The sequence below is a fragment of the Dromaius novaehollandiae genome, chromosome 1, assembly GCF_036370855.1.
Source record: "Dromaius novaehollandiae isolate bDroNov1 chromosome 1, bDroNov1.hap1, whole genome shotgun sequence".
Lineage (NCBI taxonomy): Eukaryota > Metazoa > Chordata > Aves > Casuariiformes > Dromaiidae > Dromaius > Dromaius novaehollandiae.
Genome location: NC_088098.1, coordinates 87099257 through 87127098, shown reverse-complemented (window position 1 = coordinate 87127098; position 27842 = coordinate 87099257). Strand labels below are relative to the sequence as shown.

The 27842-nt window shown below is 41.0% G+C and overlaps 1 protein-coding gene across 4 annotated transcripts in view; it reads left to right on the top strand.

Annotated features, from left to right (window-relative positions):
* Positions 1-27842, top strand: part of LOC112990861 (rap1 GTPase-activating protein 1-like) — a 65616-nt gene that overhangs the window by 19100 nt on the left and 18674 nt on the right. For 2 of the 4 annotated variants that reach the window (XM_064518928.1, XM_064518934.1), the window contains exons 1-13: positions 5577-5667; positions 6112-6147; positions 6942-6994; positions 11710-11757; positions 12942-12980; positions 13072-13263; positions 21897-22000; positions 23471-23549; positions 23871-23924; positions 24023-24106; positions 24362-24462; positions 25100-25229; positions 25484-25639. In XM_064518928.1, coding sequence (XP_064374998.1) covers positions 6953-6994; positions 11710-11757; positions 12942-12980; positions 13072-13263; positions 21897-22000; positions 23471-23549; positions 23871-23924; positions 24023-24106; positions 24362-24462; positions 25100-25229; positions 25484-25639 — 1029 coding nt within the window. In that variant the 5' untranslated portion in view covers positions 5577-5667; positions 6112-6147; positions 6942-6952. Of the gene's footprint in view, positions 1-5573; positions 5668-6111; positions 6148-6941; positions 6995-11709; positions 11758-12941; positions 12981-13071; positions 13264-21896; positions 22001-23470; positions 23550-23870; positions 23925-24022; positions 24107-24361; positions 24463-25099; positions 25230-25483; positions 25640-27842 lie in introns of those variants that run through there. The other 2 variants (XM_064518940.1, XM_064518926.1) reach the window with 2 other exon arrangements.

Here is a 27842-nt window from a genome sequence, read left to right as displayed (position 1 = left end):
CTGCTTTCTCTCTCTCCTGTTTTTCTTTTTGCCCACCTACATCAATTATTTCATATTTTTTGTCTGGTCTTTCTGCTTTCACTCCTCCTTAGTATCTCTTTCAAATTCTGAATTCCAAGTTCTGTCTCATTCTTTGTTTACTTCTGTCCCTTGGTGAGTTCGAACAAACCAAGTGTGAGGCTTACTGCTTGTAGCGGCTGCCTTTACAGGTGTTAATATAGAGAGGTAACGTTACATCATCTTCTTGGAATAAAATCGGTGATCGCAGAAGAAATGTGTCTGGAAGATCTCTATGTTCTCATATAAACAGAACTATATGCATACACTTGCTGTAAAGGATAGTGTTCTTATCCTTAGTTTTTGTCAGGAATGACAACCTATCCATGTGTAAAAGCAAATACATGTGGTTAAAGGGCTTCTGACCTCCAAAATTTGAGCTTCCCTAGAGAACAGGTTACATGTTAGAGCAGCCAGCTATGTTACAGGAGGGATGTTGTGCCAGATCTGTGTATTTGATGTATATCTGCCCCAAAGATCAAGGGCTAGTGGGCTTGGTATCCTCTTATTCTCCCCTTGAAGAGCATGAGAAGTTGTGGAGGACTGACATGATGCCCACTTGTGCTGCTGGATACAGAGAGGCCGCTTGGGGATACAGAGAGGCAGCTTGGGGATAGATCTTACTCTACAGCAAAGTTGAGTAAGGGGCCCTCTCTGCTGTCCACCCTGGAGACTGTTTTTGTTACCCCCACTGACAGATCTGGAGTCAGTCTTCTGTGACTCTGCTGTCCCAGTAGAGATGTCCTGCAGGCTATCCCATGTCCAGTGGGCCACCCAAGAAGGGGGGGGGGGGGAATGTGGGGGAATCAACCTTCCCTGGTGAGGAGAGAGAGCAGTAATTTCCCCATCCCTCAATGCCTCCTCTTGCTCCATCTGTCCTCCTTCTCCTCTCCTGTTTTTCTCTCTCTCATTATCTTTCTCCCCAGGAGCTTCCTGCCCATGCTGTTCAGGCCTGGTCCCAGCTGTGAGGAGCTCTTTGCAGTGTCTCTTATTTGAAGCACAGCTTGGGAAGGGGCGGGGGAGGGGGACTGATCTTTGTAGGGAGAAGGAGGGAGCCTTTGCCTTTCTCCATGCTGAGGCAGGAGGAGAGGAAGCACCCAAGGAGAAAAGCTGGGAGCTGCCATTAGCGGAGAAGTCCAGCATGCTTTCCCAAAAGCACAATTTCTGTGTTGGAGCCTACGGAGGGTATGTACTGGTACTGGGCTGGCTGTCCATCAGGTGCATTGCACTGTGTATTTCCTCCCTTTAGCCTGGGGACAGGGTAGGGGAATGGCTTAAAATATTTCAAGGTGGAATGCTGAAGTGAGTCCCTTCTGCCTGATGCAAGTCTTGTAGGAGCAGGAAGAAGAGCTCTTCTGGGATGTGTGAAAAGGAGGGGAGCTGAGAAGGTGGAAAGTAGTGGTCATGATCTAACCTGGAAAGTCCTGATCTAGCTTTGGAGTCAGCCGTGCTGTGAGCAGAGCATTGGACTAAAGACCTCCACAGGGCCCTTCCCACCCAAATCTTTCTGTGGTTCTAGGATGGTGAGTGGGAGAGAGGGTTGACGGGGGTGTTGGTATTTCTGAAAGGAAACGGAGTAAGCAAGAGTTGCTCTCTTCCCCACCCTCTGCCTCCCTTCTGCCTCACTGGAAGAAAACAAGTTCTCTAATTAGAACTTCTTAGGAGTAGAGGTAAGGATTTGTGGAGAGGTTCATTTCTCTCAGGAGTTCTCCTTTCTCTCGCCATACAGGAGAGAACCCTGTTGTGGAGTACAAGATTAAGGGTAAGAACTGAGCTGATCTATCCAGGCTTTTTTGATACATTTCCCATCTTTTTCATAGATACAAGAATGGACAGAGGAAATCCTGACCAAAGAGTAAGGACTGACCACAGTAGTTGGAGCAGTGGTTCTCAAATTAGGGGAAATAGCTCCCTAATAGTCAGAAAACAGGAGTGCTATTGGAAGTGAGATTTCTAACTTGAAGTCAGAGTCTATGAGCAGAAAAGTTTGGGGCAAGCCAAAAAGAACAATGTTTCACCTATAATACTTACTTCCTTTTCCTAGTTCTGCCTTGCTAATTCCTTTTCTTGAATTTTAGGATTCAGAGTGTGATTCAGAGCAAAATAAAATACCATAGTTTCTACACGTATGGGTACTTACTAGAGTAAGGTCATTAGTATCATGTTTTTAGCTGTCTTCACTGAATACCCAAAAATCTTATTTGGTAGAGTAAGTCTAAGGGAGAAACATGGGAGTGAAATAGCAGAAACTGTTGCTCAAGGGAAGCCACTGCCCAGAAATGTTCCATATGGGCACTTCTGGCCTGTTTTTCTTGTTTCAAATTACCTTCAGATGGCCTTCAGTTCTTTTGAATTGGCGGTCCCTTTTAGTGAATGGTTCCAAGAACACATCAGTGCCTCATTGCAAGAATCACTCATAAGATTGAGACCCCAGCTATTATACTGACTGTAGTTCCACAGTTAGTTGCAAGTCGTATAGTATTTTTTCTTCTACTCGAAGAATTCTAGATTAGAAAAGGTTTTTATAATGGCCATATACCTGCTTCCCTATGAACTTTCAGGAAAGTAATTATACAAGGATTTGGGACACTTGTCTCTTCAAAGCGCAACAAATCTCTGGAATACTTAGGAAAGATGAATGAAAGGATTTATGAAATCTGTCAAAGCCAATTTTTAGTTTTCTGAGAACAAATATTTATAGAGTCTTCGCTATTGAACTGGCTCAGCCATAAGCATCTAGGAATGACTCTTACAGACCTGTGTGGAGATCACAAGACTGACATTGCTGGGAAGGTTCAGGACAGGAGTACACAGCATTAACAGTGGAGATGCAGAGATCTGCAAGGGTTGCTTCTCTCACCATTACAGAATTGAAAGTGGAGTCTTTAGGAATGGAACAGAAGTGCCTGCTTTTAGTTAGGATACATGCTTAAAAGGAATGCAGTGGTCGCTGAGAATAAAAACAATCTTTTTAGTCTTTTCCTTGGCCTCTACTTTCCCTAGCTGCCATTTCATAAGAATAAAGCATCAGCAAATATATTTTGACGTATATATCTCCTTCTCCCAATCTGGAGAATTGGGTTTTTTTTTTTTTCCCCAGAAGGATGGTATTCTGCTCTCTGAATGTGAGGTTTATGTATTATAATTATGTGTTACCTTTTTGGGGGATTCAAGCTCAGGCAATTCCAGAAGTTCAAAATTCACAAATGACCTTTCAAGCAATAGTTACAATGGCACTGAAATTATGTGACTTTTTTTTTTTTTTTTTTTTTTGTAAAAGATAAACTAAAATCTAAAGCATTCTCCTGGCTTTTTAAAGTTCCTCTGCACGTTACCAGCCTAGGATAATTACAGAATTGACAACATCTCTAAATGTATAATGGCACCAGTGATTTTGGCATCTACTCTAGTCCTTTCGGCAGGAGGACTATGCTAGAATTGAACCATAAGGAACAGTTGCTCCATGAAGACCTACAGTCAGTCCAAAGCGTAGAGGTGAATTTACAGCAAGAAAATGGGGCAGGACTGTCCACACTCACCTAAAGTAGGAGCTGCCAATTTCCATGATACACGTATTTATTTTACTCTCTACTGAATGATTCAAGATTCAAGCCAGGGGCATGTAAAAGAAAAACACTGTGGCATGCCACAAGGCCCCAGGGCATCTAGTTGCACAAAACATGTATCGTTATGCTTCTCTGGAAATAGCTAGTTTCTGAAAAAGAGTTTATTGCATTAAGTTCTTGCCTTTTTAGGGCCCACAGAACAGAGCCTTCAGTTCAACAATGAAAATCTTTCACATAAAGCCTTGGGCATAAATTTGTCCTGTTTGCCCCAAACATGCTCCAACTAAATGAATAAAACTAATAAATAAAGCAAGTGTTGGTGTAACATTCACACTCATTTATAAATACATTTGCTATCTAACTATTCCAGTATTTATTTCAGGCTGTTTAGACTGACTCATTCATCCTTCCTCCCATATGCATTATGTATTTAACCTTTAGATATGTAACACCGATCTCTTTCACTTTAGTTTTAGAATAAAATTGTGGGATGGAAGCATTATGTTAATCTCTGTAGAGACCAGCCCATATACCAGTTACGTGGTGCAGATGGGCTACCAAAATAAATTGTGAGTTATCAGAGAGTTGGTGGACATGGGGATTCTTGGAGCTTATAATAAAGTGTAGTCGCATGATTATGGAAAATGGATTAGACTTCCATACAGCAGACAATGTAGCCAGTGGTTTCAAATTGTGAGCCTTTACCACTTACAGATACTGATCTCTTAGCATGGAGGCAGTAGGAGCCCTGCATAGTTTATCTAACAACTAGAGAATAACATCAAGCCTCCTGTGTTAGAACTGATTTCAGAGGCATACAGTTTTGAATGTGCTATGCTCATGATTACTTTACTAAGTGGGTAAATTTTGTCTCTTACATTAGAAATCTGGGCTTTGTTCCCCACCCTGCCTATTTATGATCCCTGCCTACATGACCTTAGCTGTGAAATGACAGACTTGCAACCCAATCGTGACTTCTAGTAAAAACTGTGAAGGGCATGGAATTTATCAATTCACGGTGAGACAGCTGCAGCTAGCACTGATAGTGTCCATATTGTAGTTTAATTCTTTAGTTTCTTAAAGTACAGTATATTGGTTGAACTGTTTTTTGTTTTCTCTTCTATGAAATTAAATGAGGGCTGCTGCTGTTTGTATACACACAGCATGCTGTTTCAGTAGTGGCCAAAATAATAATACATTTTCAATAGAAGGTGTGCAGATAGAAGCCCATCTAATGTGCACGCTGGCTTTATCAGCAGTGGTAACACAAAGTTGTGCCTGATTCTCTCCTGCAGTATGTATCAGCTGTGTTCTAGCATGATGTCTGTTATGTTCCTGTCTTGGAGACTAATACCCAGGCTGTAGCAACTGGGTCTCTTCTTTAGGTTCTGTTTTCAGTGACATTTCATTACTTTTAGCTCTTTTAATACCATTCAGTTTTGAGATGGGTGGAAATTTTGAGGAACTGGCAATTTCTAGTTGTATTTTGGCATTTGGACCTGATTTGAGAGTGGGTCCCATCACCATCTCCCTCACTGCTTGTGTTCCTCCCCATCTGGTGCCAAATCTTCCTATGAGACCTGTCTGTCTTCTTCTGTAAATCTATGTTAGAATAGGAACTTGGCAAAAAAGATCATTTAGCACTTGAACAGCAAGTGTGAGGAAAATAATGCATGTGAGCAGAGAGAAAGACCTAGGGGCCAGGAGTTTTTTGGGGATATATCCAGGACATTTGCAGATCTGTGAACCGTCCATATCTCCAGCTGGGTTGAGGTGATGGGAATGACAGCTTCCTCGTAACCAAGAAATGATCTGGGGATAGAGGGAGTGAGCAGAAGACAGCAGAAGGCAGAAAAGGCACTGCAGGCAAGCATTGGCATCCTGAGTTCTCCAAGAGTTAAGTTTTTTCTTCTCCCCTTCCCCCCACCTTCTTCTGCCTGTCTCTTACAGGAGGTCTGATGAGGAGGTCTGCTGCATCAGTGATGTTATAGACACTCTCACCCAAGACATTCCATCTGCTCTCACTCCTGCTGTTCCCAACAAGGTAAATGCAGTTCACATTCCTTTGGTTCAGGGTAGGAATGTGCCTTTAACTGTTGTGCAGATCAGAAGTGAAGGAGGGCAAGTTTGTGTGCATGTATGTGTTATAGCTACTGTTACCAACTTCTGTGTGAGAATCCTAAACTTGTTCGTGTAGTCATTTCTTATATTATATTGTATTAAACCATTTTGGGGGTTTTGACCCATTCAAAGAGAAACTCCTGAGACATGCCCTATCAGGTTCCAGGTCAAGCTTTTACAAGGCAAGATGAAAATTTAACTAATTGTATTGACCATGCCATCAGTTAAGGACGAGAGATTCCGTCTTGCCTTCAGCAAGAAAATATTTCTGTGCCAAAACACAGAAGCTGTTGACTGGGGCAATATCTGGGTTACCACAGAAGACAGTGTTTGCTCCTGCAATCCTGTTACCTTTCTCTTTTCACAGACTGTGGACTTATTTGAGATGATTGAAAAAATGCAGGTAAGGCACAGTTATTCTGTCAGACTCTGAGATCTCTCAATTTTTTGTAGCCAGTCAATCATCAGCTCCTATTCCAGGCTTGTCACTTCACCCCCAATATCCTGTACTTCGGGCTTTCAGCATATTTAGCTCTTCTAGGCCAAACCTCCAGTACTCAGTCTTAAGTCGGTTTTCAAGAGCATTTCCCTGTATTCATTTTTCAACCAGTATGATGGAAGGAATAGACACAAATTCTTATGAGTCTGTCTGTTCTTTGCTGAAGTATGTTTCTGAGAGAAAATTAAAGTTATGTTAAGGTATATCAGGAATGCACGGTAGCAAGCAGGTGTTAATGACAGATGATTAATTGGATGCTAGCATAACTGCATTTAGCAAGGCCAAATAGTCAATAAATAGTCTAATAAATAACTACTGTAGACCTAATCTTTAACTCTCACAAGTAAGTGGCTTAATTCTTGTATGGAAATACACACATGCAGTTTTATCTATTACATGGTAAAATTAAAATAGGGAAAATTAGAAGAAAAACCCCTCCCCTACCAAAATAGGAGATATGAATATAATAGTACTATGTTATATATTTAATGATAGAATAGTTGAAATTGTATTTTTCAGGTGGCCTCTTCTCAGAGCATCCTTACATAGTGCCAGTATTATTTTCTCTGGCTGATGAATTTTCTTTAAAATGCTAGGGTTAGCTTTGGCCTCTTCAAGTGAGGTACATAACTCCTATGCCCTATTACAATTAAGAGTTACCTCTCTAAGAAAACATTAACTCACTTTCTGGAATTTAGGTGGCCAAATTATGGATGTGAAGAAAATGCAAGATTTGGGTGAGACCGTAAAGGTGAGGAGATGCAAGGTAGCAGCAAAATACTGGCTACAGATATAGAGCTATGAGGCAGAGACACTAGTTTGCAGACTAGGAAGGAGAAATGTGAGGAGGAGGGGCTGAAAGTATGTCTCCTTCAGGATATTCATGTATATCTATTGTCTGTACTGACACCTGAACAATTTGGGATCTATTTTCAGTGCTATAGAAGAATGTACTTTTTATAAAATTGCCTGGGTCATTTAATTCTGTGCTAGAAAGTAAGCTTGAATGTACAGAGCTGCTTGCTCAGTTCAAGCACATATTGAAAGGTATGGTAATACTTTTTTGCAGGCCTTTTGAAATCTGTAGAAGAAAGGGACACTAGCAGGTGTCCTTTAGTGGATGAATGGTCTGCTGTAAGATTCTCAGTGTTTCTCAGCTCCCAGCTTACCATATGAAAACTGTCTCTCTCACTGTATTTAGACCTCTTGTGTTAAAGAGAGAGAGAAGTTTAAGAGAGGGAGCTGGTAACAAGTTCTCACATATAGACCACCTAATTTCACATCTATATTGGTTTCTTAGTTGCCCAGTGTTAAGACTATCTGGTGTGTGTCTAGTTTAGCTTGTTTTGTCACCTGACTTGCACTAAGAAAAGCAGTAACTGCTGCTTACGCATGGCCAGTTTTTTTTTGAAGGAAGGGTAGAGGTAGAGGAATATTTCAGAGGACTAGTCCCTCCCTTCAGATATTTTTTATTAATTATTTATTCTTTTTTATTTGGGGTTTTTTTTTTTTGCTCTCCCTTTCCTTCCATTTGACTCCAGCTCTCCTTTAGATTTATTGAATCATTCTTGAAAATTGAATTTGGGATTTTCATAAGCAATCAAGTGAGTAAAAAGCACAGCAAGAGATTTGAACATTTCTCAAAATCCCATAAAAAGCAAAGACACAGGATAGAATTAGTTTTTGAGTATTTGCACAATCTTACTGGAGTATCATTGTCTGAATGAAAATTAACCTAGCTATTTCACATCATATGTGATGAATTAATGGGTAAAGTTGTGTTCTCATTTTAAACTTAAACTATTCCATGAGGCCTGAGAGTGAAGCCTTTTTTCAAGCTTAATAACCATTATTTGAAATAAATGTGCTGCTGGCTCCATTGACTTCAATACATCTCTATGCATAGAACATAATAAATGAATGTTAAGGATACTTAGGAATAAATTGTTCCTAGATTGCTTTGCAGTGCAAATGGTTGAAAAGCAGGAGAAGAAAAACAAACAAACAAACAAACCCTTATTTCAGCCACTAAAATGGGATATTGAGGTCTCCACATACTTGCATAGCCAATCCCTCTTCAAAATACCTGCCTTTGTCTTTTATGATGTGATGTTCACTCCCTCTATTCTGCCATTAATGACAGTCTCAACATGCCTTCAGTCTTCTTCTTCATGATCATGTTTCTGTCTCCTTTTATATACACGAGTTATCTGTTTTGAACTAGTCACAGAATCCCAGAATAGTTGGGGTTGAAAGGGACCTCTGGAGATCATCTAGTCCAACCCCCCTGCTCAAACAGGGACACACAGATCGGGTTGCACAGGACTGTGTCCAGATGGCTTTTGAACATCTCCAAGGATGGAGACTCCACAATCTCTCTGGGCAAGCTGTTCCAGTGCTCTGTAATACTTACAGTAAAAAAGTTTTTCCTTATGTTCAGATGGCATTTCCTGTGGTTCAGTTTGTGCCCGTTGCCTCTTGTCCTCTTACTGGGCACCATGGAGAAGAGTCTGGCTCTGTCTTTCTTATGCTCTCCCTTCAGGTATTTATACATATCGATAAGATCCCCCCTGAATCTTCTCCAGGCTAAACAGTCTTAGCTCTCTCAGCCTTTCCTTATATGAGAGATGCTGTAGTCCCTTAATCATCTTAATGGCCCTTCGATGGACTCACTCCAGTAGCTCCATATGTCTCTTGTTCTGTGGAGCCCAGAACTGGACACAGTACTCCAGATGTGGCCTCTCCAGTGCTGAGTAGAGGAGATGGATCACCTCCTTTGACCTGCTGGCAGTGCTCTTCCTAATGCAACCCAGTATATCATTGGCCTTCTTAAAGGGCAGCTCCTCCTCCTCGGCTTCCCAGCCTATCCTTCCTAAAGAGCCTGTATCCATCCATTGCAGCATTCCAGTTTGTTTGTCTGGAACAAAGGTCCCAACAACCTCCCATCAGGGGCAACTGACAGAGCTTGTTAGCAGCTGCTAGAGCTTCTCAGGAGAAGTGAAGGCCTTCTGTGGCTATCCTTACCTGGCCTTCCTTACCTGTCAACGGCAGGCCCCTTCTAGTTCCTCAGTGGGTTTACAGGAATACCCCAACAATCTCCAGCAAAGTCCCCAGAAGATCTAAGCAGAGCCTAGAAACTGCTGCACGAACTGCTGTGACTTGCTATCTCTGTTACCTGCACTCTGGGAGCAACAGTCTAGGCCTGCCTTATATATAGGCCTCTCCTTATCACTAGCTAAAAGGGTGCTTGACCGTCCCTAATCCTGTCAAAGCACTACCCTTTCCATGTTGAGGTCCTTTCTGAAAGGAGCTTTTTTTCTCTGACGTGTAGAAGAAATAAACTGATTGACACTGGAAGTGAAGCTATGCCATAAATGCCATCTGTGTTACCATATATCATATCATTGTAATTCCTCATTTGACCCCACTGTGAGTCTGGACACCTTTCTGTCTGCCATGAGTTCTTTCATCCTGCTCAGACCAAGTGGTTCCCCTGTACAAGACCCTGGGGATATCAGATTCCAAGATTGATGCTGTCTCCATTAACCTATCTACCCAGGGAGATGGTGAAGGAAAGTCCTTTGTTACAAGAAGAGCTGCAAGCCAAACTGGACCAAATTAGAAGGGTGTCTGAACAGATAGGTGAGGCTGCTGTAGTTGATACCTCTCCCTTTTGGGGAATGACAGTGATCATCAGCCAGTTGTTCTGTCTGTGCTTTGACATCACTTCAACAACTTAGGTTGTCCCCTGCAGTCCCGGTTACCCTCAGAAATAAAGCTTTGGACTATATGGCCAGGGCCGCATTACATCTTTGCTAGTATCTTGAGCCTCAGTCCAGAGGAGGGGTTGGTAGGTATAGGCCCACATCTTCCATTTCCAGGCTAACAGGAGCAACTTAGAAGTGCAGGCAGTCTAGCATGGAATGTGCTGGTATGCTCCTTCCTCTGCTTTCTGTAAAGGCTCTGATACAAGCAGGAACTCCTTTATATCAGTCCAAGAAGTTTTCCCTCAGGCCTCTCGGAGATACTGATCTTCTACCAGGACCTCCTTTGGAACTGGAAGCTTTTTGCAGTTATCAGATATGTCATAAATGCCAAGGAAGGGGAGAGAGATCTTGCAGCATTGCAGTTTCCCAACCTCCATTTCCAATTGCAAAAGTCCCCCAGTGCACAAGAAGTTGGTCCATGAACCTTCCACAGTTTGTTCCAGAAGGTGGAGAGTGCTTTGAGCCTACATGTCACTCCTGCCTCAATCTTACTTTGGTAAAGCATAGCACTTTCTTGCCCAGCAGAGCTGTTACTGATACTCTTGTTTCAGAACCTAGCCTCCCTCGTGACCCCCAGCACACTAGGTTAACAAGTGAAACTCCAGATCACATCAACAAAACATCCACTTGCATTTCTGCTTCAGGCACTCCAATTTCTCATCTTCATGTCTGTCCAAGGCAGAAACTACTACCTTGGCAAAAGGTAAAGATCACTTGTCAGCCTCTATTCCATATTAATTTTGCAACCCATCAATCCCTAGTGATTTGTTGCTCTTCATTTTGTCAGTGCTGTCAATTGTCTTTTATACTGACATTTCAACTTGAGAAAGATCTAATGCCTCCGTATGAAGAAGAGTTCTAAGCTGGCATTTGTTCAGGTTCCTCTGTTGAAAACACAAATGAAAATATTCTTTTAGATTTTTTGGGTAACCTTCTCTGTGGTCTGCTTTTATAGTTTGATCCTGTGTCATCTCTGTAGACTTTCTGGCAGGCTTCTTTCTCCTGATGTGTTTAAGAAAAAGATTTTTTACTGTTTTTTATGTCAGCTGCAAATTGTTCCTCACTGGCTTTACTGTATTTTTGTATTTAACCTTCTAGAATTTGTTGTTATTTCTATTTTCTGTATTTGGAGAGAACTTCAGACTTTTGAAGAATGCCCTCATGCATCTAATGGTCTCCCTTATCCTGCAGTTTAGCCATACTAGTTTTTTTTTGATCTTTCTAAGAGCTTTGTTGAAGGTCTTGTGCATTTGTTCTGAGCCTGCACTCAAGGTGAGGCTCCTAGTTATTTCACAAAGGTTTAGCTTTTTTTAGTTTCTTTTAATAAGCTTTCTCATTTTTCCATAACCTTGTTTTTGCTAAGTATAATGGGAGTGGGTTTTTTTTTGATTTGTTGCTCCTGCGAGCTAAAAGACATTAGAGAATTAAATAAGAGAATCATTTTGGGAGATTACTTTAAATTTCTGACCAGAAATGCTGCTTTTTAAGAGATGTGTAGAGGGGTCAGTTTTAATCCCAAATTAGGGGACTGGTCAAGTTCCAGCTTTACTCCTCCCACTTATCCCTCACTTCCAGACTTGCATAAAATAGAATATTACAGAGAGGGTCGAAATACACAGCTTGGGGATATGGTGCAGAGGGTAAGGGAAACAGACATACTCAAACACTGGATTCACTGTCTATGACTTTCTGTTTCCAGGGGAGCCGACTGGATGAACAAAGATGTTCCCTACCAGCTCCTCTCAAGGTCAGGCTAGGTCATTGTTGCTACCTAAGTTACCAAGAATGACAGATAATTACGGGCCTGCCTTGCCCTGTGTTTTCTTATTGGAGTAAACAGGGAGCCTACAAACGGCTCAAGAACACATATCTATCTATCTATCTGTCTGTCCATCCATCTATATTTTTCTTAAGCTGTGGGAGGTGCTACACAAGAGCATGAAGCAAATAGCTGAAATGGAATGAGAACTTCTCCTTTTCAAATTTAAGTGGTTCCAATAAGTCTGTTTAAAATTATTAGCAGTCTTAGTTTTGAATAAATTTTTTCTCAAATTTTTTTCAGTTTAAGAACTTTAATAATATTTATGAAACTGCATTGCATTTATTTTGGTAGGCTGCTTGAGGACTCAGATGGAAACTACTAGAAGGCTGGTCTGCTTCCCTCAACATTGGGAAGAACAGATTTAAATCTTTAAATGCTCAGCTGTTCCTTGCCCTTCTTTCAGTCTCTCTGCTGTGGTCCAGTAACTTTAAAATCAAACTTCACCTTGAATTTAATTTTGGAGTGACCCTAAAAAAAAGGCTGCACTAGGAATTAAGGGTGTTATATAACTTCAGACTGACAGAATAGCTAGTGCACTCTGTGGTCATGGGAATAGAACTAATTGGACATTAAATTGGCATAAATGGCTCAGGTATTCCTCCTAATCTTGCAAAAATGCCTCAGCACTGCTCAGTTGTACACCATAGGTCTAGCTTTAGGATCACACATCCTTGATCTGACTGTAAATATAGTAGTGTTTCTACCATCCTACTGTCATCTCTCTCTGTAAACTATTCCCCTGTGAAGAACAGGGCAGTCTAACATTCTATGGAAGGAAGGGAGAGAGGCTATCACTCCTCGCACAATTTAATTTGCACATTTGTACCTGCAGTTTGTCCACCTACCTCATTTTGCTATTTTATACCTATATTTTGTGTAGTTTTGAGGAAGAGGGTGGGTCAAATCTGGCTTCCAAGTTTATTGTTCTGAAACTTCTGTATTATAATGCATATAACCTGGGAAGTGGATTCTAATCTTTAATCCCAGGGTGAAACTCTAAGGATGGACTAGGGCTGAAGCCCTAGTTGGGGACGCAGCTTGGGTTATCATGGGAGCATAGCATTTAAAAGATCTCCCACATTTTTGCTAATGGTCCCTTATGATTTCAGACAGAAGAGGAGTATATTCCTTACCCCAGCATTCACGAGGTGAGTTATTACTGCTCTTCTCTGTTTTTCCCTTGGGCTTCATTGGCCTTTCAAGTTAAGAGAACATCATGTTCTCTGTCCTTCTGAATAGGTGTTACAGAAAGGGTGGCCATATCCTCTCATTATCTTACCCCAGTTTGGGGGCTACTGGATTGAAGGGACCAGCCACAGCCTTTCCAGCTTGAATCCAACTCTGTCTGACATACCATTACCCTGGAGTGGTAAAGTGAAGCTGGAGAGCGACCCTACAGCCAAGCTGTACCGCAAGCATTTCCTGGGGAAGGTAAGGGTGACCTCCAGAGTCTTCACTGCCTACCCAGCCTCGAGGCTGAAATGTACCTCAAGCTCTTCCTGAAGGATTTAGAAATAACTGCAAAGCCACACCATCTCATTTCCTCCCACAGTGGTCTGAATTAATGTAAATAAGATGCATTCTACCACATGGCCAGTAGTGTGTTAAGTTGGTCCTGTCCCCCTGTGACCTGTGTGTAGTTCTGTGCATTAGCAGTAGAGAAACATTTGTCCTAGAAAAAGCTTATATTCAGTTAAGAGGCTCTCTTGGGGTTTGCGGACTGATACCAACTTTGGGATCACGAAGGCAAAAAGTGTAATAATATTGGAAATGGATATGCTATTATTTTTTAGAGGGGACTGAGATCAAAACTTTTGGCACTAATGGTGCAAAGCCCTCAGTAGTGAGCAAAATGGTTCATTTTCATCACTGTAGATAAGTAGCAAGCATAGTGACCAGGCAGTTCTGGTCACCAGAGAATGTCTATGAGAGAAATAGAGAATGAGATTTATAGGAGTTTGATTTAGGTAAGTTTGGTGTTAAGTGTTCCCTGACTTAAAAAATTCCAGTTTGACAGATAGGTAAACAGAGCTTGGCCTCAGAAGGTGGACATTTGTCCATCTGCATTGGCCTTTTTAGGGAAATAGTTGATTCCCAGGTTGAATCTTGAGATCATAGTGACCATCAAGAACACTTGAGAACAAAAACTACGATCTATTCTGAGACTCGGTTCATGGTGTAAGGAGATAAGAAATCCTGGTGGATGCACTTGTACTGCAGCTTATTCACTGAACTATCTCTGTGACTGCTTGAAAAGTTAAAAACCAGGAAGAGCTGGAGTTTTGGGCAGCTGTGCTGGAGACCTATTCGGTAGTAGTCAGATTTGTCTGAATGATCTTGTGTAGTATGTAACACTAGAAACAGACCAATGTTAATATCGTTTATCAGTAAACATCAAGTACCTTTCCCAGAGGCTTCCTCTCAGGGCTGACAGATCTGCTGTACAGCCTGTTAATAGACGTTTGTCTCGGACATTCTGGAAGCCTTCAATGTGCCAACTATAATTATTTCTCTGTCATGGTAAATTTAGGGTTGAGCCTGAAAGTTTCTAGAGGTAGCTACATGTGAGGTAAATTGGGATATGATTTTTGGTCTGATTGTAGGATTCACTGCTGACTGATATCATCATTGCTCCTTCCAAGTGAAGATCCAGGACTTCCCTTTCCATCAGACTCTATACAGTTTGCAAAGTGCCCTAATGAAGAGTACTAAATAACTTAACAGTACAACTATCAGTGGTTCGGTACTACAGAAGAACTCTCGCCTCCTATATTCTTCTTTTTCTACAGTGGTGAACAAAACATTGTGTTCATTATTCAAACAAATTAACCAATCTAGGCCCAGAAATCTTAATGCAAATGTGAGACTGCTTTTTGGGTGCAACTTACGAGAATTCTCCTCACCTCCTTCAAAGTATCAAGTCCATCAGGTCCTCTGTTATCACAGACTCTTTTCAGTTAAATGACAATATTGGATATAGATAGATATTTTTGGTGTAAGCAGACACCTGTTATTGCACAAAGAATGTTGAGACAAGCTTTACATGCACAAAGATTTATTTGTGGCGTCTGTAGCTGATGGCATACGTTGACACTAACAGTAGAAGTTGGTTATGCTGCTAAAAGTGCTGATTGGCATACATTTTGATCAAGAGCAGGTGTTGAATGCTGACTCATTGTTAGCTTTGTGCATACATATTACTGGGTAATGCTTACTGGCCATTTAAATGACTTCATTATTCAATAAGTCTTGTTTTCCCTCTAATTTAAACTAAAAACTTCAAACAAGGGATGAAAAAGATGCAGGGGGGTAGAAAGGATCATTCTCACACCCGGATCAATTCCTTTTTGTAGGAATCCTGATAGGACAACAATATTACAGAATAACAGAATAGTTGGGGTTGGAAAGGATGTCTGGAAATCATCTGGCCCAACACCCCTGCTCAGGCAGGGTCAGCTACAGCAGGCTGCCCAGGACAGTGTCCAGTCAGGTTTTGAATATCTCTGAGGTTAGAGACTCCACAACCTCTCTGGGCAATCTGTTCCAGTGTTCATCCACCCTCACAGTGAAAACATGTTTTCTTATGATCAGATGGAATTTTCTGTATTTCACTTTGTGCCCACTGCCTCTTGTCCTGCCACTGGGCACTGCTGAGAAGAGTCTCCCTGTGACAGAGAGAGTGAGGTTTGCAGGTGCAAGACATGAGTACAATAGTACGAAAACAGCAGCATGAGAACAAGGGTAACCACAGTTACTTTGGAAAAACCCTGCCACAGCAGTTTGGGTGGAAGGTTACAGAGGTAAATGTGAAAGGTAAATTATAGAATTGCAAGGCCCTTAACATAACAGAGGTTAAGGCACTGTGCAACATAAAGTACCTTGAATGTTCACTGAAGTAAACAGAAATGAAACTCACCATGCTAAGGCTGACTTTCACCTATTCTATGAAGAAATCACTAAGTCATTATTAAATTATGTTCTATAGCTCTCAACAGAAGGCAGTTTTTCACTCAGTGTTTGTAGGGAAGAATATTACACAGCATCTATGTATGGGAAAGAAATGGCAGTATTTTCATTTGAGAAATACAAGAAACTGAAATAGAAGTAGACTGAACTTTTTGTCAGGAAGTGGTGTTAATCCTAACTGAAATGAATATATATCTACGTCTCATTAAACATGCAAGCCTGTACCACAAAAGAACAAAGTGAACAGGACTGCTATCTCCATCACAGAAAACTACCATATGTTATGGGTATGAAAGGTTGCAAATGCTCACTGGAACAGACTTCACTGTGGAAGCTCTTTATGTAAATGTGGCAGTATGCACGGCTTAAAGGGTTAGGTATGGAAAAAGTTCACAGCTTTTCCACAAGGAAATTATTTCTTCAGTTCAAAGTTGGAGAGACCGGTGATTTTGATGCTATATGGCCTGGGTTCTCTTCTTGCTGAAAACTTGGGAAGGTTATTTCAGAAAGGTAAAAAAAAGAGCTCTTGCATGTTCTGAATAACTGTGGCCATTTCTTAGTCTGAGAAAAGAGTCCATAAGCATGATATTATGGGAGAGGCACAGCCAGTTGTTTAGAGAATATCCTTTAAGTGACTGGAGAGATTAGAGTATGGCTGGTATTACAAAATTAAAACAATAGTCTATATGCATATTTTTGTTGTGGGTACACATATGCTAAGTCACTCAAACCCAGACAATTCTTTTGTCCCTTTTTACGGAACACCTTTCTGCAGACCCTACAAAACAAAAAAATATGTGCTAAGACATACAAACCATTACTCAGTTCCTTTCCTCTCTTTCATGGTCTGCGTTTGGTTTTATGATGATTACACAGTAAGATTCATTTTGCCAATAGGAAGAAGACAATAACAGCTTATGGGTTATACTGTGGAAAATACTAACTGCATAAGTTGTCTTCAGAAGGCTATAATAGAGTAACCTAGAAGTAGTCTGAAGTAAGAAAAGTTTTAAGTGGTACACATTGGAAATGCCAGTCGAAGACTCTTAAGATGCAGTTTCATAAACACTTTAAGCTGGCACTGCTGATGAAGGAAGAAATTCCTGCCTTACCTTTACAAGTGGTCATGTATTTCTCCATTATGCTGTTCCTTCTTTGAGCTAGTTAAAGTACTGCTCCAGTGCTGTGAACTCTATTGGGGATTACTCAGATTAGAACTGTCTAATAAAATAGTGTCAAGAAACTCCATCTTAAGTTATTAGTGGGAAATTCTGGCTTAACCTAGGAGGAAAAGGTAGAAACTATTTGATGTAAAGGGCATTTTTATTAAATAGGTATAATTTTAAGGATGTCCTTTCTTATTTTAAGGTTTCTGTAATTTTGTTTCATTACTGCAAGTCTGTGCTTTCAATAAACATGTTCTCTGGCTTGCCAGGACTGCAGGTCTCATACATAAGATCATTTTTTTCTGGCATGCAAATGCATGTGTTTAGGAGCCTGTTACTGTTTTCCTGTCATGACAAGCTGACATCAGCCCAAGATTCTTTTTTTTCAGTTTTCTCCAAGCAGAGATGCAGGGAAGGCCTGAGCGGAGACAACCTTATCAGGTATTATTTTGGTACCAGCCCTGCCTTAGTGGTTCTGTGTTCTGCAGTTGCCAGCAATGACATTAGTTTCTAGGTCCTTGTTGTCATTTGACTGGCAAACGACACCTTACACTCTTCCGTTAAGACAGCTTGCTGGAATAATGATGCTGCCTAACCAGTACTGTAAGTTTATTAGCTATCTATCACTGTTGACATGTTTGGAGGTTCAGGTATATTTGTCTTCCTGTTCATCTTCACATAATCATTTGGTCACCTACCAGATGACCAGAGGTTACTGAGTTTTTTCCGAGTTGATTGTTTTTTGTTTTTAATCCTCTTGAAGGAAGAGAATGGGCTAATAAACCCATTTTGAATCCTGTAAACATCTTTTGATGTTCTCTGGCTTCATATGCTCCTATTGCCAAAAGAAGTGATAAAACTTACCAGGTTCCACGTGGGAGACTTCTGTTACTTTTGTCTGGTTTGTTCATCTCTGGTGCAATTGCTGCTACTGAGTAGTCAAAATAATTCTATTTCATCAACAAAAACAAGCAGCTAAGAATATGGCTGATACCTTTATAACTTTATAACTTTGCAAGCGAAATGTCAGCACTCCTGGCCTCTTCTCTCAATTGTTTCTCTTGGCCTTGTGAAAGATATCTAATTGTTTTTGACAGAGATCCATTTGACATCCAGAACTCTGTTTCAGATGTTTAGATGTTGCACAAACTATTTCTATGACTCTGACCGACATTGTCATCTTGGCTTCAGGGTATCTTGTCACTACTGAGTTGCAATCTTCCATATATACTGTTTAGCCTTTTGGTGGTTCATCTCTGTTTAACACTGGCAGACAGAGATAAATGCTGTTGTATGTTGAAGGACTCTGCCTTCTGCTCCCTATGTGTTTTCACAGAGGAAGAAAATCATAGGAGGAAGAAAAAGTCCTAAGGAGGAAATTACAGTTTTTTTCATACTTATGATTACACAGATCTCAGTTTATAACCCAGGCTTGCACTCAGGATAAAACTAGGCAGCCAGAGTAGCTTGGAAGGTAACAAAAATTCCATTATCTTAAAACCTCCCTTAATTCTGGTGTCTGATCCCCTGGTAAAGATTGCAGTCCTTTATGCAGCTCTGTCTGGCTATGGCTAGCTGCAGATCTGATATAGCCCAGTGTCCACAGCAACTAAGAACCCAGTAAGTCAGACCTGCTGGAATCTGGCTCAGAAGTCTCATTGAGGGGCATTCTATTTTCTGGTCTTTGCAGCTCAGTGTGACTTTCAGCTGCAGCTAACTTCAGACTTTGGCTCCTATTCCTTTTTTCTGCCTTCTCCTTCTGACTTCTATTTGCATTTTTCCATCTTTTCATGATGGAGCCTGTCTTGGCCATCTGCCTTAGCATATGGATGGCTTTGGTTTATGGGCTTCTTTGAATTCAGACTTTAACCTGGTCACTGAGCACGCTCTTGTTTTGCTCCTTGCATTTATGTATTCCTCAACTGCTCTAGCTTTCTACCCTTGGTCACTCTGACAACTGCATCTGATTCTTGTTGACATCACAAATATTTATTAGTATCCCTGAAGTAATGCTCAGAAGAAATACGCCATAGTATGCCTGAAATCATACTCAGGAGAAAGAAACCATCTTCTCTGTCTTTGTGGCTTCCTTTGCTTTTGGCTGTTCTTCCCCTGTAGAGATAGGTTCAGTCATTACCATTGACTTGTGTGACAGATGACACTGGATTTCTGTGATTTGGATGCTGCAACTAGAGTCAGTTTGCCTGTTTGCTGCTCTGTACTTACACCTTGTCTTTTTCAATACCCACTTCTTGAGCCTGCCTCAGCAGAAGATAGACTATGCTAGTACTGGACCCATAGAACTTTTTCGCTGTAACTCAGTAGGAGGGAGGGTCTTGGTGTCTTTTTTCTGTATCAAAGAGGAAAGGAGGACAATATCTCTAATACTTAAAAATGTTCAATAGCTTCGCCTTCACATCCAAGTTTGGGATAGTGGCTGAAGTCTTAGTTATTCCTTTTCTTTTTCAGAGAAGGGATTGTTTTATTTCTCTTGACTTCAAGATGCCTACTTCCATGTAGGTATCAGAGCATTTCACTAGTCCTATTTTTGTTTCACAGCAGGTCAGAAACACAACTAATACAAAAATTTGTTTAGATTTTTCCACATCCAAAAGAGATTTTACCAATAAGCTGGGAGAGGTTGCAAGACACCTGAGAGACAACAGACCTTCTACTGTATTTTCTAGGCAAAAGGCTGAGGAATGAACTATTAGAAAGCTAGCGTCCGCCTGCTGCGCAGCAACTCTTTTTGATCAAATGACTCAACGCTCCCATTCAGCCCTTATTATTAATTAATTGTGTCCAGAGTATTCCTTTCACAGAATAGATTCCAGATCATGCAAGTTCTGACTGTGCAACTGGACACTCAGCTTACTGCCCTGGTGCATACCACTTCCATGTCATGTGCAAGTGTACATTTATACAGTGTATCCCACGATGCTTCCTCTGTGTATTGTGATCCTAGCTACAGACTGCAGCTTTCCTGGCCATCCTCTTAGGTTGCAGATGACTCTGTCTTGGATTTGAGATTACTCTCATTCAGGTGGTAGAACAAGCTATTCAATAGTTGCAGGGGAATGGTGTTTTATTTCCCTCCTACATGTAATTTTACCATGACAAACACTTTGTGTCTAGGCTGGGAAGCTCATTCCTACAGCCATACAGCATAAAACCACTGGTGTGCATCAGAACAGAATCTAAGCAATATGAGATACATGCAGGCTATTTTGATTATACTTTTCAAGTCAACAGGTGAAAGAACACTACCATTAGGAAGTATATCAGCAAACAAGATGGCATTTGATACTCTTCTCTATGAAATAGTTGATGAGTGGAATTTGGGAATCAAGTCCCCCATTAAGGTGTATGCAGCTTATCTCCTGGGAGTTTTTAGCATCTCAGCGAGTGGACAGGGTTTCTTTTTCTAACAGAACCACAAGTGCGAAATCCAGCTGGATATCTTGAGGTCTGGGATTGTCGTCTGCATATCATTGTCTGTGATTTGGAATATCCCAAAATTTCTCTGCAAAAGATACCAAAAGAAAGCCTTGATTTTCTGTTTTGTGCTGAGGATCTCCATGGATACATTCCTGATTCCATGGTCAGCAGATTGCAATACGGCTTTCTTCTGATTTTCGTGGTTCCAAGGCATAAGAAGGCACTGATAATTCTGCCTATTGTAATGTAGCTGAGATGATTTTGCTTTCGGGATTCTACTGATTTATTTGGTTGCAGGACTTTTTTTTTTTTCTTTACTGAGAAGGACTTTTACTCGCATATATCATCATTGCTAACTCAGAAGTACAATACCAATCTCATTCTGTTCTGCTTCCTGGATTGGAGGCTAAAAATTGGAATGTAGTAGTGCCCCTTAAGAGATGTTCTCATTAGCAGCAACAGATTAAGATACGAAGCTAATCTAATCCAAAGAGAATCAGGGCCCCTGCATGACATTCTCATTGATCTGTCTCTCCTGCTCATACATCAATCCCAATCTGTACTATTTGCTGATAGCAGAAGAGTTCATTCTCTCCCCTTTGTTCAGTCAGTTTATATAGCAGCCAACTCCATTCATGAACTGTCCGTAAAGTGTTTTTTCTGATGGTAATTACCTCTGTTAGGAAGATGGGAGAGATCTAAGTCTTTCTGGATGATTCCACCCATGCAGCATTCTCTTTGTGCTTGAGGTTTCCCTTCATGTCTGATGTGAAAAGGCTATATTGTTGCGATAACCAGGCTATTGGAGTTCCCTGTGGCTGTATACCTTGGAGAGATCTATGGCCACAGCCACTTCCACACAGAGACTGTCAAGTGTTTGCATCATGGCTCATTGTTTGGCTGAAGAGGCAGAATGGCTCTCTATATTGGAGGCACATAACACTGCAGTTCAAGGCACTGCCAAGAACAGTCTTCATCTGCAAAGCAGCTTCCTGGAGCTCTGGCCGTATCCTTCTCAAGATGTGGGTGCTCTTGGAGATCAGCCATAAGCGATATTGTATTTGGTATAATTATCCTGCCAGTACTGTTCATATAGAAAATTTCCATGACCACTTCAATGTGCTAGAGATCACTGTTTAGTCATACAGAGTGTGAATAGATACAGGGACAGTCCCTCAAATTTAAGAAGGAAAGGTATTTACAAGAAACTGGAGTTCTTCAAAATGTGTTGTTGAATGTTCTCATCCTGCTTCCTTCCATCTAATAGTCTACAGCTGAGAAGGAACTCAACTGACAAGGGCTGAACTTTGCATTGTGTACTTATGTGTTGATTGCCAAGGTGACTGTGAGACAGTATATTAATGTCCTCAAGCATGTCATTACTAGTTAAAGAAAAAATAAACTAATCTTGAGTGATAGTTTGTATGCAAAAAATCTGGTAAACTTCTCTGGGAAGCATGTTGGGAATAATCTGCTTTGACTTCCTGTTTTCAGGAGCACCAAAACTTTTACTCCAGTGACACATCCTTGGGCTACCTGGTACTTTCTGTGAAATATGAACAGATTGAGAAACAAGAAAACCTACGCCTGTTACTCAGGTAACAATGCCTGTTGTTGAAGTATTTGGTACTTTGCTGTGTCTCTCATCTTACCAGGGACTCCTTTCCCATAGATATGAGTGTGAATTTCATGAGTTAATGTCTTTATCCTAGGAAGGACTGCAAAGTAACCTTTAAGCCTTCTTTTCTTGCCTTCGCTTCTGAGCATCTCTCAGCAGTTTCCTTCCGGAAGCTGAAGTGGTGTTTTCAGGCACATCTTCAGAGTTCCTGTGAGAAAAATTTCTACTCTTCCCTCAAAAAGAAACTTTTTATGTTCATTCTGTTTACTTAGAGACATGTGAGCACTCTCTAGGAGGAGAAGATGCATTCCCTGGTAGAGGGCAGCCTAGCTCAGCCTAACTTTGTACTTGAGACTAAGGCTCACCTGACAGTGAGCTGGAACATTCATTAGCTTTCAAAGACAGCCTACAAAATACCATAACCTTTGGGGGTTCCACAGAGGACCACTACCCGGAGAGGGATGCTGAATAGACTAGAGAAAGAGCAGAGATGGTCTTGTGTGGGTGATAGACATGCTGCAGAAAAGCTTTTTAGCACACTGTTGGCCAGATGCACTTCCAGTAGGCAAGGTGCTACTTAAAGCAACTGAATTTCTCATCCAGGATTGGCAGAAAACTTCAGGTTGCATAGGAGTCAGCTGCAAGAGAATCACTGGTGTTTTTCCTCTATTGTAGATAGAGAAGAGTGCCAGGCAGAGAATAATCTTCTGAAAAAAAAGAAACAAAAAATCCCCACAGACAGCCTATCTGTGAGCTGTGCCAGGGAAAGTTTGAGCCCAGAAACCTTATATAGAAAGAGTCTGGTGAAGAACAGGCAGGTATTAATTATATTAATTACTTTATTAAAATATCCTATTATATGTGACACCCTTCCCAATAGCTTGTTTATAGAGATGGAAGATGACTGTGACAGCCAAATATTTCTTTTCCTCTAGAAAGAGATCTCTCCTTTAATATAGCAAGAGAGAAAGGAAACTTTTCGCCATCTGCTTTCTGGAACAACACTGCACCAGTTTCTGCTTCCCATACATCAGTTTGCACATGTCGACCTACCTAGGCTGTATCTGACAGACCTTTCAGCAGTCCTTCAAACCCTCATTGTATGGTCTTGTGTATCCATCATAATACTGTATCCATGAATCATATTTCAACATTCCGATTTCTATAAAAAATAGAAAAAATTGCAAAATGTGTATTGAAGCACAAAGGCAAAGGAGCAACAGACTAAGCTTTTCTTTTGTCTTCCTCTCCTCCCCAACAAGTGATGAGCAATAAGAATCATAAATACTTCCCCTTTTTAGTGATTTTAAGTGCTAGGTTTAAAATTAATCCTCTGGAATTAGTTGCTTTAAGGGTAGATCTGAAGGAATAGCGGCTGTTTCTTTAAAGAGCTGGAGTTCATTATGTCTCCATCAGCATTTGCTCTAACATCTTTTTTGTTTTGTGTCAGGACACGGACTGGCACCAGACATGATCTCATCCCCATTTCCTGTCTGAATGAGTTTCCCAATGCTGTCCAAATGGCAAAGGTGAGATCCATGCTTCCCTGTTCACTCTTACACCATGAATCTATCTCTGCCTCTCCCAACCCTTATCCTTCAAGTTATTTTCACACCTCTGTCCTCCCATTTCACTCTTTTTTACTATTCTCCACCAGTACTGATATATACTTCCCTTTTATGCTTCCATTTGGCTTCTCTTCTCTTTCTTCTTCTAATTTTACCTTAGAATTTTCTCCTGAAAGGACTCCTGTCAAATAATTATTAAACAATGTCCCCACTCTCATGACTGCAGCAAACGAGCACACTTTGATAACACTTCTCTCTTCCTCTCTCTCTCTCTCTCGGCAGCTACTGTGTGAGGATGTGAATGTTGAACGATTCTTTCCTGTCCTCTATCCCAAGGTATAATGTACCGTTATGTCTGTATGTCCCTTTACCGTCAAGGGCTGTCTGATGAGATTATTTCATAATTTGTGTTTTTGCCCCTTTCATTCCCTTAGGCTTCACAGCTTATTGTGGCATTTGATGAACATGTCATAAGCAATAACTTCAAATTTGGGGTCATCTATCAGAAACCTGGACAGGTAAGCTCCCTCTTTACTCCAGGTCCCAAGATATTTGAGGCAAAACACAGAGTCAGTTCTTTTAAGTGTGATAACAAGGTCTGTTATCCTGTGGAAAATACAGGCTCCATAAAGAGAAAGGATACAGGCTTGCCTTATGTTGATTCAGTTATTTTCTCTGTGCAGGGGCCCAAAGCTGCTGGGACTGTGTGTAGAAATCATTGCCTATTGTTTGTACTGTTTGTGCTCTTCATCACTTTTCCTTTCCTTTTGAAGATAACTGAAGAAGAAGTCTTCAGTAACACAGAAGAGAGTCTGGGCTTCCTGGAGTTCCTGGATTTCCTTGGTGACAGGATTCAGCTGCAAGATTTTCGTGGGTGTGTAACCAGCACAGTTCAAAAGTCAGTATGAGTTAGGGAATACTGCTTATGAGGCTTCATCTCTGAATGAGCAACTCTGTTAAAGCCCTGCTTTCATATAAGTGCTGTGTTCTGGAAATCCCGGTGTAGGAGCCCAGAATGCTTTTGTCTACCATCCTCTCTGCGAGCCAGTTGGAGTTCAGACCTCAGCTGGCAGTTTTCATTTACAGGTCTGATAGGATCTCAGTCTGGCCCACAGCATCAGCAAAGAATTATATTATTTTGGTTGTGTGAATGTAAGTGTGTTTTGCAATGCCAGTGGACAGTTTTGGTTTGTTTCTGTGTGGTAATCTATACTCTCTATATTTCTCAAATATGGATTTTGTTTCTCAGAGGAATGCCAAAGAAAGGAGTTCCTCTGAGGATTCCTGGTTTAGCTTTGTAGTTTCAGTAAGCAAGGGAACATAGTGCAGCTTCAGTCAGTGCATTCATTTTGGGAAGATGTGGTGCTCCTCTATCACTGATTTCTTAAAAATTACCGTTGATAATGTTGATGTATGAGCTAGTGTTACTGATGTCTTCTTTCTTCTCTCCACATTCTTATCTCTCTCACCTCTATCCTGCCAAACCTGTCACGTGGTATCGATTTATTCAGGTTCCGGGGAGGCTTGGATGTCACTAGGGGTCAAACAGGCACTGAATCGGTCTATACAAATTTCCGGGGCAAGGAGATCATGTTTCATGTGTCTACAAAGCTGCCCTTCACTGAGGGAGATTCCCAGCAGGTATTGTAAGGAGAGCTGAGGAATTCAACAGGGTGGATGAGAGGGGTATTTGATGAGGGGCTAGTTAGGGGGAGAATGCCTAAATGTTGGGAATTAGAACTGGATTAATGGTAAAAGAAGTGATGAGGGTTTTGATTGAGGAGATGGGATGGGTTGGAGATACTAGACAGACTGATGTTTGAGGGGGGAGGCCCTGTCTTACTGTTCTGCTTTTTTTCCCCTGCATCCCCATTTTATTATTCTTTTCTCTCCAGCTTCAGCGGAAGCGTCACATTGGGAATGACATTGTAGCCATCATCTTCCAGGATGAAAACACACCTTTTGTTCCTGATATGATTGCTTCTAATTTCTTACATGCTTATGTGGTAATTCAGCTCGCTCACAGCACCAGTGGGGAGACTCTCTACAAGGTAAATGGAGCCAATAGTGGTGAGTTAGTGATACTGATCCTTGAAGTGGAAACCTGTTCTTAAGCCTTTGGAAGAGGTGCAAGTTCAACCAACTCTAATCCCAACAGCTTTGCTTCCTCTGTCAGCCAATGTTATCAACATTATCAGTGAACATTATCAGTGAAATTAAATCTATTATCAATAGACAAGGCAATCCAGTGGCTGCCACCAACCCTCCTTCCCCTTCACTCGCTATTTGATCTCTGACCAGGAATCTCCTTCGTGCTATTTTCTTTATTCTGTAGGTTTGCAGAGGTCCTCTGTTTTGTGTGATTGCTACTATTTAGTCTGTGTTCGTGTTTGGTGAGGATTCGGATTTCATAAAGTTACTGGTAAGCTGAAGGAGGCTAAGAGTTGAGGCTCAGAATGATTAAAATTCTGGAACACAAGTATTTTACTGAGAGGAATGCAGGACTGCTTACTGCCTAGCATAGAGAAGGTCAAAGAATGATTTGATCAGTCTGTAAGTATCTGTACATGAAACTAGAATGTACTTGTATATTTTTCAAAGTAGCTGACATATTTCAAAAGCTTAAGGCTTGGGAATTGAAGTCAGATAAATTCAGATTAAAAAATTGTGTTTATATCAAAGAGCATGAGGAGCAAATGGTTCAATTTTGGGGGAATATGTCTTGCTTGTGCTTTATATGTTGAGTGAGATTTGTTCAGTTGACCCTGAGTGACACTTTGTGACAGTCATGTCCACATTGCTCATGCTGTACAGCACAGTTCTGAGAGCTTTCCCATCCTAAGACTGTACACAGCAGATACAGCTGGTTGATCTGATCTATGGAACCAGCTGCATCTGGTTATCTAACCTGCCCATCTGGCAGGGATGTGCTACCTGTTAAGGCTCCCCGCTGGAAGGGAGCCCTAATGGAACACAAGTTCCCTGTCTGCAGGTCTTTCCATAGCTTTTTCTCTGTCACAGGACACTATGAATGTCTGTATAACTTTATGTTCAGCTTCCAACCATCCTGAGACAGCAGAAAGTTTAGAAACTTTATTTTATGGTGGATTTTCCATTGTAGAAACATTTTAATCAAGATGGGATACTTTCTAAAAAAAACCCTAGTTCAAGCACAGTGATTGGATTCGAAGCAGAAAATGCAGTAAAATCCTATGTCTTATATTATGTGGTAATTCTGATTTGGTGATGATAAGGAGTAAGGAGTCCTGTCTTTTAGATCTATCAAATGCTAAGAATATCAAATTTAGAACAGGATCCCATCACATCTCCCACCAGATAGGGTGCTGGGGGTGGAACTGCCAGTTTCAAGTGTTCCCTGTACTATTGGCAGCCAGGTCTATAGCAACATAATAGCACCATCATGATCAGGGGCATGGGGTTTCACTTCTCTCACAGTCCATTTTGTAGGGCACAGAAATTCAGCGGATTTTTTTATTAAAAGAGTAAGAGTTGGGGAAGCTTGTCCTTTATCTTATCCATTCCTACTATTGGTCTCCTCTTTGCCTGTCTGCAATGGCATTGTTTTCATTGCTATAATAGGGTTTCCTATATCATTTCATAGAAAAGAAGTAATCCCAGCCGTGACCCTGGGGCCAATGCAGAGTTTTCTCTAAAGGCTTTTCCCAAGGGGTTTTAACTAATTATGCCTTGAGTGCATTCTAATAAATAAGAGATTTCAGTTTAGGAAGGTTTTTTTTCTACCCATCTTTTCCATGTATTTAAGCTTCAGTGCTTAATGGTTAAATTGAGATATTCATGGTATTTATTATTTTGAACCAATTTTTGCAATCAGAAAATTAGAAGTGTGGCACAGGATTTTAACTGGTGGATGTAAGAGATGGATTGGGAGAGAGAGGAAGGCCTTGTAATTAGGGGAGCTGGCCTATGATGTGAGACATTTGAATGAATTCAGAGGCTTCTTTATCGCATAAAACCCATGCCTCTGGCTCTGGAACATTTCCAGTGTTATTCTGAGGCAATCTCTGTTAAATTGCTCTGACACTGTTCCCTGTTGTATGAAATGGCAAAGAATGGTATTGCTTCATCTCAAACACAAAGATAAAATTGTAACTGTGAAACACTCTAAGTGCTCTATGTGTTGGGTAACATAGCTGCATACACTTAAAGGTATATGCTCTGAAGAGGTAAGTGATACTATACAGCAATCTAGATAGGCTACACACTGGACTTACA